At 45.8% G+C, this 16,277-nt stretch overlaps 1 protein-coding gene across 1 annotated transcript; it reads left to right on the top strand.

The window, feature by feature from the left end:
* The first annotated feature begins 73 nt into the window (after positions 1-73).
* Positions 74-5,587, top strand: DMRTC2 (DMRT like family C2). Its single transcript, XM_066372543.1, has 9 exons — positions 74-87; positions 339-566; positions 643-797; positions 1,071-1,147; positions 1,402-1,585; positions 1,729-1,855; positions 4,149-4,269; positions 4,365-4,539; positions 5,475-5,587. The coding sequence occupies exons 1-9, from the start codon at positions 74-76 to the stop codon at positions 5,585-5,587; spliced, it is 1,194 nt and encodes a 397-aa protein (XP_066228640.1).
* The last annotated feature ends 10,690 nt before the right edge of the window (positions 5,588-16,277 follow it).

Genomic DNA, 16,277 nt, shown 5'->3' with positions numbered 1-16,277 from the left:
GTTGTGGAAAGGGGGTGTAGGATTTTGCAGGGGACATGAGAGTGCGTGGGCACCCCTGAAACAGGGATTGTGCATGGGAGGGCACAAGTAAGCAGAAGAGAATAATGCTTGGATTAAAAGAATACCTAAGAAAGGAAAGAGGAGAAGGGTTTGGGGGGAGGCGCGCTGGGAAGGAGGGCACCTGAGGAAGGTAGTGGGTGAAGGAGGGAGAAGCTGTGTGAAAGCTGAGCACAAAGCTGGGTGGGCTGGAGAACCCCTCAGGAGTGGCCTCCCAGGGACAGGAAGGCTGGTCAGGAGAGGGTGACATGGCCATCCTGACCCTGCCCTCCTGCCCCCAGATCCGGGGAACTTAACGACATGCTTGCTGTCCACAACTGCCCTTCAGACTCTCCCACAGGGCCTGGGACCAGGGTCCCTCAGGGAATGGAGCTTATCCCTAAGAGAGCCGGCAGCCGCTCTCCAACCTGCGCCCGCTGCCGTAACCACGGTGTCACTGCCCACCTCAAGGGCCACAAGCGCCTCTGCCTCTTTCAGGCTTGCGAGTGTCACAAATGTGTCCTCATCTTGTGAGTATGTGATCTATGGAGGATGATGGCTCCATCTCAAGAGTGGCTGACTTCTGACTCACAACCCCCCTTTTAGGGAACGCCGAAGGGTCATGGCTGCCCAGGTGGCCTTGCGTAGGCAGCAGGAGGCGCAGCTAAAGAGGCATCTGGCTAACGGACTGATGAGAGGGGCAGCTTCTCCCAAAGCTCACAACCATGTCAAGAAGGGAGCCAGGATGCCAGGGGTCCCCCGTGAGTGTCTGGCTAGGAATGGGGCAGGGCTGTAGGTGGAGAAAGCATGGGGAGGGGGACGAGTACCGCTGAACTGGTGTGTGACCTTAGGCAAGGTGTTACTCTCTGGACCTCAGCCTCCTCCCCTTTTCCATGTGATCAAGTGTTGGGAGCATACATCAGAGATCTGTGGGTAGGAAAGAACCCTTGGGAAGAAGAGAACTGAGTTTTTACTTGGAGTGAAATGGGGGTCAGGAGAAAGGGCTCACCAAAGCTCTCTCGGGTCCATTGCAGACGGAAATGAGAACCTAGCTCCCCAGCCTCAGTTCCTCCGTGAGGTAGTCCCACTGGCACTGACACCCCTCAGGAAGGTAGGAGCATGGCTCTGAGCGCGTCACTCCCTCCCAGCCCCTGCCCTACCCCTTCCTCTCTGCCCTTGACACCTGGGGTCTATCTCCAACCCTGACTTGCTATCTCACCTTAGGCAGATCTCTTCTCTTCCATGGGCAAAATGAGGGGTGGGATTTTACAGCCCTCTGAAGTTCTGGGGTCTTCCCTGCATCCTAGAGTGTACCCATTCCTCAGCCTTGTACGTGACCCCAACCTGTGTCCCCCGCCCTTGCAGGATAATTCCCAGGGGCCTCTGCTGCTCAGCCACCCCCCAGAAGCCTTGCCTTTGCCCTGGACTCTAGTGCCTCCAGATGCTTGCACCCCTGGACAGTGGCTGCCTCCAGGCCTGTCCGTGCCACCCCCAATGGTGTGCCACTTGCTATGCCAAAAACCTGCTGTCTCTCTGCATCCCTTCCCTGGTAAGATGAAGTCAAAGATATTTGAATGCCGGTGTAGCACTATATCAGAAAAGGAACAGGAAGAGGGTACAAGGTAGGAAGAGGGAGGAAAGAAGCCATGATCTCTGACCCCTATACACTCTGCATTTTCTTCCCCTCATTAGGCTTTGACCGTGGCACCTCTGTTCAGCTGGCCACTCATGGACCTCTCACTACCTGCCCAGGATCTCACCCGATACTAACAGCTCCTCTTTCTGGAGAATCCCAAGGGCCCTCTGCCCTGAAACACACGTGAGTAGGCAGAGAAGATACGGTAATGTGCTTATCATGAGTCTAACCTTGTGCCGGATACCTTAGTAGATGATAAGGAAGAAGAAAAGGTCTCAGACTAATGGATGAGGCCTTTGTTCAGGTATTTTTACCTCTTCAACCCTATTTTTCTATTAGTAAGTTAGAGACACTATTACTTCTTAGGTTGTCATTAGAGTTAGCATTAATATCTAATGTATCTAACACAGGCAGCCCCTGGCCTTGAACAAACAGTAGCTTTTGTTTTTTGGTTTGTTTGTTTGTTTGTTTAGGTGAGAAGAGGGAAGATAGTGAGGCAGACTCCTGCATGGGGCCTTAACCGGGATCCACCCAGCAACCTCATCTAGGGATGATGTTTGAGCACTGAGCTATTTTTAGTGCCTGAGGCCGTTCCACTCAGAGGGAACTATCCTCAGCACCCAGGGCCACGTTTGAACTAATTAAGCCACTGGCTGCAAGAGAGGAAGAGGGAGGGAAGGGAGAGAGTAAGGGGGAGAGAAGTAGATGGTCACTTCTCCTTTGTGCCATGGCCGGGAATCAAACCCAGGACGTCCATATGCCGGGCCAGTGCTATCCACTGAATCACCGACCAGGGCCAAACAGTAGCTATTAAATCAACTTAAACAGAAAAGATGAGGTTGAATTGCCTGCAGAATTGGAGGTCAAGGGATGGCATGATGATGAGAGTCTCCAAGGCCTATGAGAGAGGCCAGAGGCCATTAGAGAAAGTTTCCTAAAGGTTGGCCAAGCTGCTCCTCAAGTTCCATGGGGATTAGGGAACTAGGGGCAGGGAAGCCAGACTCTGGTAGGACAGGGAAAGTCATCCCATTTCCTCTAGATGTTTTGTCAGTTATTTAAAAATTGATACCAGTGATTTCCCATAATCCTCATAGTAGCCCTAGAGAGAGAAGCTGGCAGGGATTGTAATTTAACAGAAAACAAAGCAGGTTAACACAAGGGAAGAGACTTTCCCAAGGCCACAAAGCCTAATGACCCAGCAGTCACTCAGATTCCAGGTTAAAATACAGTCATGGGTCACTTAAAGACAGAGAAACATTCTGGGTAATTTCGTCATGTCCAAACATCATAGAGTGCACCTGCACAAACCCAGATGGTACAGCCTACTACACACCTAGTCTGTACGGTATAGGCAGTTGCTCCTAGGTTGCAAATCTGTATAGCATACTATATTGAATATACTATATTGAATATACTATATTGAATACTGTAGGCAGTTGTAACAGTGGCAAATACTTGTATATCTAAACATAGAAAAGGTACAGTTAAAATATAGTATAAAGTTTTTTAAAATGGTACACCTGTATAGGGCACTTACTATGACTGGAGCTTACAGGACTGGAAGCTGCTCTGAGTGAGTCGGAGAGTGAGTGGCCTAGGACGTTACTGCACACTACTGTAGACTTCATAAACACTGTACACTTAGGCTACACTAAATTTATTAAACAAGATGAGATTAATTCAAGCCCAAGAGAAAACGATGCAATCAGGAGATGTTGTAAACATGAGATGTATAAGGCTGCTGCCGGAGTAAGACAGTACACTATTTTACAGCAAGTTTGTTTTATGAGTAGAAAGAGTACACTGTAAAAAGCATAGAATAGTAAATACATAAAACATTAACATAGTGGTTTATTATCATTATCAAGAATTTTTGTATACTTTTATAGTACTGGCAGTGCAGTAGGTTTGTTTACACCAACATCACCACAAACACTATATTATGTCTATAACATAGTGAGGCAATAAGAATTTTTCGGCCTGACCAGGCGGTGGCGCAGTGGATAGAGTGTCGGACTGGGATACAGAAGACCCAGGTTCAAGACCCCGAGGTCGCCAGCTTGAGCACGGGCTCATCTGATTTGAGCAAAAGCTCACCAGCTTGGATCCAAGGTCACTGGCTCGAGCAAGGGGTTACTCGGTCTGCTGAAGGCCCGCGGTCAAGGCACATATGAGAAAACAATCAATGAACAACTAAGGTGTCGCAATGAAAAACTGATGATTGATGCTTCTCATCTCTCTCCATTGCTGTCTGTCTGACTCTCTCTCTCCGTCTCTGTAAAAAAAAAAAAAAAAAAAAAAAGAATTTTTTGCTGCATTATACTTTTATGGGACCAATGTTGTATATGTGGTTCATCGTTCACCTAAACATTGTTATGTAGTGTATGGCTATATAGCAAAATCCTGCACCTTTTTCCATGTGTATATGCCTATCCGTGTATTCAGTATTGCCAGCATCTTCTCTCCTTGTTTGTAGATGCTCAACTTGGATACTTCAGCCCTGTGACACACCAGACCCTCTTCCGCTACAGCCACAGGTCCTGGGAAAGAAGTGGGATCCAGGACCCTGGGAGGAAATTGACCTGGGGAAGGGGAAAGTAGGGGAGAGTTAAGTAACTGGGAGCTGAGAGAGCATTTGGAGGGTGGGCAGAAGTGGGAGTTCCCACTCTGCTTCTCTCCCTTACCTTTGCAGGCCCCCAGAGCCTCTCACTTGGCCTGGACTTTTGCCTCCTCCGAGTGGCAGCGGCAGCAGGAAGCAGCTGAGGCTCTTATGGGGCTGAAAGATGCATCCCAGGCTCCCCGCCTAACCCCTTCTGTCCCCCCCAACTCTTCCTGGATCTCCCTGCTCCACCCTTGTGGCCCATCAGGTAACCTGTTTCCTGAAATGAGAGAATGGGGTAAGGATGGTTGGAAAATGGAGGCACTAGAGTAAGCAGGAACTAACCAAGGAGATCAGGAGGTCAGCAGTGTGATGTCCTCAGGCCTGGGCCCCAAGCGTCTCAACCTAACCTCTGTGATTGGAGTAGAAGGGTATTCAGTGGATCAGTTTCATCAGTTTTGTGCTCAAAAGCAAATGGCCAGTGCCCTGATGGCAAGGGAAGTGAGGCCCTGGGAGAGGCAGGGACTTGCTCAAAGGCATAAGCAAGACAGTGGCAGAGCCTGGTCTCCTGACTCCAGGTTAAGGCTCTCTCTGGACAGAAACTGAAGTCTGAAGAGGGGTTGAAGAGGTAACAGGGTCTGGCCTGGAAGGAGATCTGATAACTGCCTTTGAGAAGCTTCCATTCTACTGGAGGAAACTGAATGCCTTCACAAAGCTTAGTGACAGACCTGGAGAGAACTACAGGGACACTGAGGAATGTGAAGCACCTATGGGTACAGAGAGCGAAGGCTGAGAACTCTCCTGTCCAAAGTGGTGGGATGGGCATGGCGTGCAAGTAAGGAAACTGTCCTGGGGAACTGACGGAACAGGGGGAGGTGGAACTGGAGAGGCTTTTCTCATTACACGGATCTGGCATGACAGTCTTCAGAGTCTAGACCAGCAGCTGTGCCTGAAGGGGAACCAGAGAACATTTCTGCGATAGGGACATATTAAGGGAACCTGAGTTTTAGGAAGACATGTATGGTGGATGTGATGAAATGATTAGAGGAGGCAAGACTGGGGGTTGAAAACTCAGTGAGGAAGTGTCTGCTATATAATCCAGGTGAACAGGATGAGGCCTGGATTGGATGGGGTAAAAAGGAGTGATTGCTGCGAAGTGAAATGAATGTGACCTGCTCCTGCCCCCTTTCTTCCTGTCTATAGCTCCTGCTGGAGGAAGAGGATTCCAGCCTATTGGCCCCTCTCTCCAGCCCAGCCCAGGCCCCTCTGTGGCTCTGCATATTGGACATCGGGGTTCCATCTCCCTCCTAAGCTAGAAGTCCAGAGTGAGATGGGGCGTCACTGGAGCAGGGTGCAACAGCCTGCAGGCGCCGCATATTTGGTATTTTATTTACAGATTTACCTGTGGGATATAATGTAGTACAAGCTTCAGACATTTTTAAAGCCTTCAGGTACTTTGTTAGTTTTTGGTTCCTTTTGTAGCATGGGCTTTTCCTTGGCCAGTGGTGGATATTCTCTTACCCCCTTGGGTCTTGGGACATTTTTAATATCCTAACAAAGATAGAATTGTGCAATTTAAGCTTTTAAATAGGTTTTGCATGAATTCATGTTCCAGGATATTTATTTGACATGTAATTCTGTTCATACCCGTGTACTTATGTCTGTTTCTGTGCATGCAAACACAGGAGAGCATTTTTACTTTATGTCTAAATTTGTGAGTAAATAAGAAATAAAACTTTGTTGTTTTAAGATACCAAAATTTGGGGATTGTTTGTTACCACATCCTAACTTAGTCTATCCTGACAGATAGAAAGGACTTGTTCATTTCACCTCTCAAAGTGAAAATTGGTTATTCAGTAACTACTACAGATAAATACAAAGAAAAGAAAAAGTGGTAGAGGGAGACAGTGAGAGAGTGAGTCACTGATGCAGTATTAAGTGCCTGCTCTGTGCCGGGCATAGACAGTTCTTAGCTGTCCATAGGGCCGCAAATTAAACTGCCTACAGGGCCAAGCAGGTCATATAAATGAGTCAAGAAAGCCAGGTAAGCCCTAGAAAACATGCGCTACCTAACAGGGCAGCCTTCTTTTGGCCCTAGTAGATTACTGTGAGGCAGAAATATGGGGTAGGTATCACCACATCTTCTGGTTTTTCAAGAGAATTTGGAAAACTGGATTTCTATGTAAAATGCCTTAATTGTCTAATGGTGGCTCAGTTTTCTTCCTTAAGTCCTATGTGAACCAAACAAAACATATCTTCAAACCAGCTTTGGCCACTCAAATGCCAATTTAATGCTATGCTAACATTTTTCAAGTGGGGAAACTGAGGCCAAGAAGGACAGGAAGAATCAAATTAGTCATTATCAAGATTTTCCCTAACTAAGAAAGTTCATGTGTCTTAAGTTTTGAAGGATCTATAAAAGGTTAGAGACAACTGTTACTGAGTATCCACTGTATGTGATTCACACATATCCTCACAGCAACCTGTAACTATGCATTTTCCCCACTTTACAAATAAAGAAACAAGCCTGGAGAGATAAATTGACTTGCCAAAGTGTTTTAGGGAAAACATCTAGGTAAATATTAGGGGCAGGTTTCTTCTCCTTGCCAGGCCCAAAATCAATTAGGAAATTTTTATAGATCACAGAGTGAAAAATTCAAGACTCCAGAAGACAGACGTGAGTCCCAAGGGTTTTTCAAAAGGTCTTTTGGGCCTGACCGTGGTGGCGCAGTGGATAAAGCATCGACCTGGAAATGCTGAGGTCGCCGGTTCGAAACCCTGGGCTTGCCTGGCCAAGGCACATATGGGAGTTGATGCTTCCAGTTCCTCCCCTCCTTCTCTCTCTCTATCTCTCCCTCTCCTCTCTGAAATGAATTTTTTTAAAAATTTTTTTAAAAAGGTCTTTTATTATTCTATTCAATATATCAATAGGTAATTCAGATCTACCTGCATTTAAAAAAAAAAAATCTACCTGCATTTCTTAGTCCTCTGCTGTCTAGTCCTTCTCCTTGAACCATTCCAAATATATGAAGACCTGTTGAGCTATTTCAAAGATGTTAAGATCCCCATCCCTTTCCCACACTTAGAAAAGGCAGATGGAAAGCACAAGTGATGTGCTTGACCACTGATTCTTTTTCCTAATGTTACCTACACCCTCTTTTTATTCAAGATGATTGATGGTGATGACATCCAATTACAATTTGTTCTTTCTTGTTTAGGACCTTGGGAAGGTGGACTACTCCCCAGTAGATTAGAGTAACAGATCTGCAACACTTCTCAGTACAAGATAATCCAAATATGAAAGTTAGCTTCACACCTTCCTTACCTCCTCTTGTTATAACCTAGATATTTGATTGCACCTTAATAGCCCTGCGTAAGCCTTGCTGTACCATGCTCTTCCAGTGACCAAGCCCACAGAATCACAGAGAAGAGAAACATTGCAACAGGCAACGTAGCTAAGACCCTGTTACTCAGGGCTGACCCACTGTCCCCGGTACACCAAGATCCCACAGCTTGGGAGAGTAAAAAAAGTATAATTTAGGGTTAAAGGATGACATTAGAAAGAAGCAAAAGGAGAAAATGATAGACTGGATGGAGGAGCTAGGGGAAGACCATTCTCTACAGCCTACTTCCCCTTATTGCCAGACCTGGCAGGGCTTTTCACACCACTGGCTAGGTCTACATGCCTATCAAATTGTTAAGGCTTTGCCGGACCAGGCGGTGGCACAGTGGATAGAGCGTTGGACTGGGATACAGAAGATCCAGTTTCAAGACCCTGAGGTCGCCAGCTTGAGCACGGGCTCATCTGATTTGAGCAAAAGCTCACCAGCTTGGATCCAAGGTCACTGGCTTGAGCAAGGGGTTACTTGGTCTGCTGAAGGCCAAGGCACGTATGAGAAAGCAATCAATGAACTAAGGTGTTGCGACGAAAAACTGATGATTGATGCTTCTCATCTCTCTCAGTTCCTGTCTGTCTGTCCCTATCTATCCCTCTCCTTGACTCTCTCTTTATCTCTGTAAAAAAAAAAAATGTTAAAGCTTCCCCATTGATGCCTGCCTGGGGCTGGTGGGGGGGGGGGGGCATAAGCTCTGCAGAGGTCAGCTTTGGGAAAAAGAGCAGATTTGAGAATTATTCATGCTCGTGTGATCATAGACATGACCCCTTGGTTGCTGGCTTGAGCCCAAAGGTTGCTAGCTTGCTTGAGCATGGGATCACTGGCTCAGCTGTAAGCCCCCTCCCTGTCAAGGCACATATGAGAAAGCAATCAATGAACAACTAAGGTGCTGCAACAAAGTATTGATGCTTCTCATCTCTCTCCCTTCCTGTCTGTCTGTCCCTGTCTGTCCCTCTCTCTGTCTCACTCTGTCTCTGTCTCCTATAAAAAATAAAATAAAAAGAATTGCTCGTGCTTCTATGTCCCTGCCTCTTTGAGTGCAACAACCTTCACCTGTAGATGTAGGGAGCTAGTGGGCTTCTGGCCTCTGACCAGCCCTAGAGATTACCACCAATGGACTATGAGCACTGTTTCATATGCCACCCTTTTTCCCATTTCGCAATGCAGTGCATAAAGGTGTTTGGGTCCAATAGGGCATACCTCTTCCAATCTTCATATACCATTGTCGCGAACCAGTGCAACTAGTAATTCCAGGTCCTGAGTAGGAATGGTGTGAAATTAAGAAAATAGGCTTAAAGAATTAAAAAGCATGGGTTCAGGAGGGCTCTGCCAAGCTGATAGCTGAAACAGAGGGCCCCGCAAAGCCGCATCTTGCTTTATTTATAGGGCAAAGTGGGTCATTAGCAAATCAATGAGATCTTTGATTATGTTTCCAAGGCAACCCAAGAAAACCCCCACCATACATTTACACAAAGAAGAAACTTGCTTCCAGTCTTTCTGGGGAACATGGGGATAGATGAGCATCACAGCTAATATGGAGGTGTGGGGAAGGACTTAGCCTTTTGCACCTTCACAGAACAAGTGAGGTGGGTTGGGCAGACTTTCAGCTTACAGCCAATTCCCCAAACCTTTGTCCCCCCAAAAACTGCAAAAACCCTGTGGGTTTTTTGGTCCCCAACATACCATCCTGATGTTCCGCAGAAACAACCAATTCCAAAGTTGGAACACCATTTCTGCTCCTCTCTCTCCAAACAAGATTTCTCTCCCATAGCCACCCAGATTTTACTTTTGGAGTTTATTTTACATTCTGCCTTATTTGAACCTGGTCCAGCCCTGACCACATGCCTTGTTCAATCCAGAACTGACATCATATAACTCATCTCCATCCAGTTTCTACTCAGACACCGGTTTTCTGGTCCATGTACTCCTCATTCTGCATTCCTGTCCCATTGGGGTCTACAGCCCCCAACATAAGTTTGCATAGACACATGCCCTGCATAGACCTTCATGAGAACCTGAGCTCTTCCCAAAAGCAAGATTCATCCTTATTGTCTAACTTAAAATGTCTCTGATAATTCTCTCAGGCAGAGTTCTCTACATTCCTCAGGAACCCTTCACCCCTTCCCACAGGCCTGATCACACCAAGCTGTGCCTATCTCTGACCAACTATGTCTCCCCACCCAAGAATAAGTACTTGTACAGCCAGGACCTGCATTCAGTTCCTCTCTGGCAACTCAGACTAAATGACTTAAGTAAACACATTCTGGTTCCTTAGGAATCGGGTTTATTCCCCACAAAGTTAATATTCTCTGATGCCTCCTCTCCCCCACCCATCACAGCACGAACAACTTCCTGCCCTCAAACCATTTTTCTAAGCAGTTTATTTTTTTGAAGCAGTTTGGTTTCACAACAAAGTGAGAGGAAGGTACAAATATTTTCCATCTTCTTCTGCCCCACACATACAGAGCCTCCCACTTAACAACAATCTACACCAGAGGTCCCCAAACTTTTTACACAGGGGGCCATTTCACTGTCCCTCAGACCATTGGAGGGCCGGACTATAAAAAAAAACTATGAACAAATCCCTATGCACACTGTACATATCTTATTTTAAAGTAAAAAAACAAAACAAGAACAAATACAATAATTAAAATAAAGAACAAGTAAATTTAAATCAACAAACTGACCAGTATTTCAATGGGAACTATGGGCCTGCTTTTGGCTAATGAGATAGTCAATGTGCTCCTCTCACTGACCACCAATGAAAGAGGTGCCTCTTCTGGAAGCGCGACGGGGGCCGAATAAATGGCCTCAGGGGGCCGCATGCGGCCTGCAAGCCGTAGTTTGGGGACCCCTGATCTACACAGAGGAGTACATTTTTTCCAACTGATAAACCTACATTGACGTATTATCACCCGAAGTCTAAAGTTTATGTTGGGTTCACTCATAGTGTTATACATTCTACGGGTTTGGACAAATGTATAATGATGTGTATCTACCATTATAGTATCACTCAGAATAGTTTTATTGCCCTAAAATTTCTCTGTGTTCCACCTATCTCTTCCTCCCTCTCCCCTACTCTTGGCAACCACTGATCTTTTTCTGTTTCCATAGTTTAGCTTTTTTTCAGAATGTCATATAGTTGGAATCATACAATATGATATTTAAAAGTGTATTTTCTTTTTATTTATTGATTTTAGAGAAAGAGGAAGGGAGAGAGAGAGAAACATCAATCTGTTCCGTATGTGCCCTGAGCAGGGATCGAACCCACAACCTTTGTGTATCAGGACGACAATCTAACCAACTGAGCTATCTGACCAAGGCACAATATGTTTTTTTTTTTTTTTTTTTTTTTTTTTTTTTTAATTTTTCTGAAGCTGGAAACGGGGAGAGACAGTCAGACAGACTCCCGCATGCGCCCGACCGGGATCCACCCGGCACGCCCACCAGGGGCGATGCTCTGCCCACCAGGGGGCGATGCTCTGCCCATCCTGGGCGTCGCCATGTTGCGACCAGAGCCACTCTAGCGCCTGGGGCAGAGGCCACAGAGCCATCCCCAGCGCCCGGGCCATCTTTGCTCCAATGGAGCCTTGGCTGCGGGAGGGGAAGAGAGAGACAGAGAGGAAAGCGCGGCGGAGGGGTGGAGAAGCAAATGGGCGCTTCTCCTGTGTGCCCTGGCCGGGAATCGAACCCGGGTCCTCCGCACGCTAGGCCGACGCTCTACCGCTGAGCCAACCGGCCAGGGCTAAGGCACAATATGTTTTTAAGATTGGTTCTGTCCCCTGGCCAGTTGGCTCAGTGGTAGAGCGTTGGCCTGGCGTGCAGAAGTCCCGGGTTCGATTCCCGGCCAGGGCACACAGGAGAAGCGCCCATCTGCTTCTCCACCCTTCCCCCTCTCCTTCCTCTCTGTCTCTCTCTTCCCCTCCAGCAGCCAAGGCTCCATTGGAGCAAAGATGGCCCGGGCGCTGGGGATGGCTCCTTGGCCTCTGCCCCAGGCGCTAGAGTGGCTCTGGTCGCAACAGAGCGACGCCCCAGAGGGGCAGAGCATCGCCCCTTGGTGGGCAGAGCATCGCCCCCTGGTGGGCGTGCCGGGTGGATCCCAGTCGGGCGCATGCGGGAGTCTGTCTGACTGTCTCTCCCCATTTCCAGCTTCAGAAAAATACAAAAAAAAAAAAAAAAAGATTGGTTCTGTCACTCAGTAATATGCATCTAAGCTTCCTCTGTGTCTTTTCATGGCCTGATAGCTACTTTCTTTTTAGCACTGAATAGTATCTCATTGTCAGGATGTACTAGAGCCTCAAACCATGTTCAGTGTCTCTGCTGAGTTATTGAAGGAGCTTGAGCAGTCTTCAGTTGTAGAGTCAAATTTCAGCTCAGGCTTTAAGCTGGTCCTCCGTCAGGCAACTTGACTCTCTAAGCCTCGGTTGCCTGCCCTGTAACTACCTCACAGAGTTCTTAGGATTATGAACCTGTACAAACTAACACCTACACAAATTAACACCAAGGACTCAGTGCTGAGAAACCATGTTACTAAAATCATACATTGTTAGAAAGTTTGCTCTTTGAAATTGCAACAATAGCGAGAGTGTAACATCTTTTTGCCTGGAGAGTTTAAGTCACTTTGACACAGAAGCAGTCATGATTCTCCAACCCAGGTAGGTGCAGAGTTTCAGAGGGGAGGTTTCTAGAGATAACATTACACATTTATCTTAACCCTGTAATTTCCAAGGAAACAGGACTCTATATCTGCTTCTCAGCCTCGGTATGATACTGACTCAATCATATAAAATCTGCTTTGCCTTTGGGCCATCAGAGTACTGCTTAATATAAATTCTACCTAAGCTACATCCTTCCCCAAGTCCTACAGTAACCCTCTCTCTTCCTTTGTTTGGTGAGGCACTACATAGTTCCTCTGGGGAGTTCTTTTCCTTTTCTTTTTAAGAAATACTGAATTGACTCAAGGAAACTAAGCTTAAATGATTTAGCATTGATATTGGAGTATACATCAGAAATGTATAAAAATAGAATCTGGTACAATGATGAGACCTTGATTCTTGTCTTCCCCCCCCCCTTTTTTTTTTTTTAAAGATTTTATTCATTTAAGAGAGGAGAGAAAGAGAGAGAAAGAGAAGGGAGATATATGGGGGGAGGAGCAGGAAGCGTCAACTCCCATACATGCCTTGACCAGGCAAGCCCAGGGTTTTGAACCAGCAACCTCAGCATTCCAGGTTGACGCTTTGTCCACTGCACCACCACAGCAGGCTCTTGTCTTCTTGAGGGAGAGAATTCAATTGAGAGACAAAGTGCAGCAAGCAAAGCAAAAATTTACTGGCCATGCAGGAATACACACAGAAGGGACAGAGTGGACAACCTACTTGTGAGAATGAATGCCTCCATCATTACAGAGCTTAAGTATTTACAGAATTGGCTTTTCCTTCCTGGACTATCCCGTTCCTGTTTTGTTTTGCTTCATTTTGATTTCCACCTTTTCCCTGTCATTTGTCGGTCTTCATTTTACTGCTATGTGGCTGATACTGTATCAGGGAACTCAGACCACCAGTCTGGGTGTGGTAAGGGCTATTCCAGCTTAAAGATTCATCTAGACCCTGCATACGTGCAAGAATGCATGGGGGCAATTTATCCTTTCCCCTCTTTGCTTGTCCCAGTTCACATCTAACTAGCTACCTAACCTAACATTACTCCATCTCTTTAAGAAGTGGGACCTAGCCTGACCTGTGCTGGCGCAGTGGATAAAGCATTGACCTGGAATGCTGAGGTTGCTGGTTCAAAACCCCAGGCTTGCCTAGTCGGTGCACATGTGAGAAGCAACTACTGTGAATTAATGCTTCTCATTCCTTTCCCCTGCCTTTCTTTCTCTGTCCTCTCTCTAAAATTAATAAATAAAATCTCGCCTGACCAGGCGGTGGCGCAGTGGATAGGGCATCAGACTGGGATGCAGAAGACCCAGGTTCGAGACCCCAAGGTCACCAACTTGAGCACAGGCTCATCTGGTTTGAGCAAAGCTCACCAGCTTGGACCCAGGGTCGCTGGCTCGAGCAGGGGGTTACTCAGTCTGCTAAGGGCCCGCGGTCAAGGCACATATGAGAAGGCAATCAATGAACAACTAAGGTGTCGTGGCGAAAACTAATGATTGGTGCTTCTCATCTCTCTTCATTCCCGTCTGTCTGTCCCTAACTATCCCTCTCTCTGACTCTCTGTCTGTCTCTGTAAATAAATAAATAAATAAATAAATAAATAAATAAAATTTTAATAAATAAAATCTTTTTTTAAAAAATGGGACCCAAAAGTTTTGGGGAACTTGAAGGGCAACTGCCTTGTTTCTGCAGCTGCTTCCTGCTGATAGTGGGCGTAGACCGATGAGCCCCAGCTTCTTGCTGCCAGGGTTAGGTAGTGCAGAACCAGGTTCCCACAAGATCTAGGGGATGGTCTGAATCTTCTATCAAGGGAATGGACTGAAATCCCTTCATGACCATCATTTGAAGCTGGATTGCCTGAATCCTGGAAGAGACAAAGCAAACAAGACAAGTATGCATAGACCAAAAAGTAAAAAGAGGAAAATTGATGGCAAGGGGCCTAGTAGCAGAAGAAACCAAGTTAGTCTGGGAAACATAATTTGTATAGAATTCCAAATGGTGTTTTCAATGCCCTGTTCGCTGTAGGTCTACAAGCAGTTAGCATGCTGCGTAATATTCTTGGTGCTCTCTTAGATTTGACCAGTGGTATTTATATAAAAGTAGCAAGAGGTGTTTGCTACAGCACAAACTCCACCTTGTGATGCCAGTAGGTAGTCTCACACTATGCAATTATCTAATGTCATTTTGGCCAGAGAGTCTAAAGACTTTGAAAACGGTTGGAAATCCTTCCCGGCTTCATGTGCAGTGACAGCCATGGATGCAGCTATATTCTCTGCAGTTATGGCATTATATGTTATCCCACCTGTGAGTTCTATACCACTACTGAGTAAGGCTACAACAGCGGCAATTACGAGTCCAATAGCATGTTTCTTGTGACTGTGTATTGGAGTAAAAATCTGAATATTCTTTACTGATGGGGTAACGTATCCTACTTCCCAGGACCCTGAGGTCCTGGCAGGATTAAGGCATTGTAAAGTAATACTGGAGATTCAAACCGGCAACCTCTGCACTTTGAGACCATGCTCTAACCAGCCAAGCTACCCTGCCAGGGCTGTTAGTGGCATATTCAACTGTCAGGTTTAGACATCTGCGGCAATATTCCTTGGGTTGTTAGGAAGAGAGAGTTGTTCTGCCAAGTCATACCTAAAGGTAGATAGTAGTAAACATTAACTAATAAAAACATATACATATTAACACATCCTCTTTTTAAACCCACTGCGAACAGAATTGTTCTTTTCCTGGAACTTTAGAGCATTTGCAAAACACTACAGGGAAAAAATACCTATCACAATGAATCCTATCCACCACATTACTTTCTGTGTCAATGCTTTGTTTTCCTTTTTTTCATTTTAGAAATTAAATTTAATGGGGTGACATTGATCAATAAGAGTACATAGCTTTCAGGTAAACATCTCTATAGCATTTGAAATGTTGAGCACATTGTGTGTCCATCACCCAAAGTCAAATCATTTCCTGTCATCATATATTTGTTCTTCTTTATTCTTTCCCCCCAACCCCATTCCTCCACATCCCCCTCCTCCTGGTAACCACTTCACTTTTATCTATGTCCCTAAGTCTCAGTTTTATATCCCACCTATGTGTGAAATCATACAGTTCTTAGCTTTTTCTGATTTACTTATTTCACTTAGTGTAATATTCTCAAAGTCCATCCATGTCATCATAAATGACAATATGTCATCATTTCTTATGGCTGAGTAGTATTCCATTGTATAGATGTACCACATCTTCTTTATCCAATCCTCTATTAAGGGACACTTTGGTTGTTTCCATGTCTTGGTCACTGTGAATAATGCTGTGATGAACATGGGGGTGCGTGTGTTTTTGTGTACCAATGTTTTTAAGTTTTGGGGCTGGATACCCAGTAAAGAGATTGCTAGGTTGTATGGTAACTCTATTCTTAATTTTTTGAGGGCCTGACCTATGGTGGCGCAGTGGATAAAGTATCGGCCTGGAACACTGAGGTCGCTGGTTCAAAACCCTGAGCTTGCCTGATCAAGGCACATATGGGAGTTGATGCTTCCTGCTCCTCCCACCTTCTCTCCCTCTCTCTCTCTCTCCTCCCTCTAAAAATTAATAAATAAAATCTAAAAATATATATTTAAAAGAAATTTGTTTTTGAGGAATCACCATACTGCCTTCCATAATGGCTGTACCAGTTTACATTCCCACCAGCAGCGAATGAGGGCTCCTTTCCTCCTCAGCCTCTCCAACCCTTGTTATCTGTCTTGTTGATAACAGCAAATCTAACAGGTGTGAGGTGGGTTTTTCTTTTTCTTAAAAAGAAACATAAGGTCCTCCAAAGGTCCACTGATTTATTCCACTTTTTCCCTCGTTTTCCTCTCTTCTGGCTCTGTGTAGCAGTTGGGCTTTACTCCAGAATGGTGTATCCAGCTGGCAATTCCAGGAACTTTGATTGCTGTGGAGGAGGAAAGCAA

This window comes from Saccopteryx leptura, chromosome 3 (genome assembly GCF_036850995.1).
Source record: "Saccopteryx leptura isolate mSacLep1 chromosome 3, mSacLep1_pri_phased_curated, whole genome shotgun sequence".
Classification (NCBI taxonomy): Eukaryota; Metazoa; Chordata; class Mammalia; order Chiroptera; family Emballonuridae; genus Saccopteryx; species Saccopteryx leptura.
The sequence above is the reverse complement of the archived record's forward strand: the minus strand, read 5'-3'. Positions and strand labels throughout refer to the sequence as shown.

Coding starts and splice junctions, on each gene's coding strand:
- DMRTC2 (XM_066372543.1), top strand. Junction 1,856..4,148: donor CCCTCTGCCCTGAAACACAC/GTGAGTAGGCAG, acceptor CCTTGTTTGTAG/ATGCTCAACTTGGATACTTC. Junction 4,270..4,364: donor TTGACCTGGGGAAGGGGAAA/GTAGGGGAGAGT, acceptor TTACCTTTGCAG/GCCCCCAGAGCCTCTCACTT.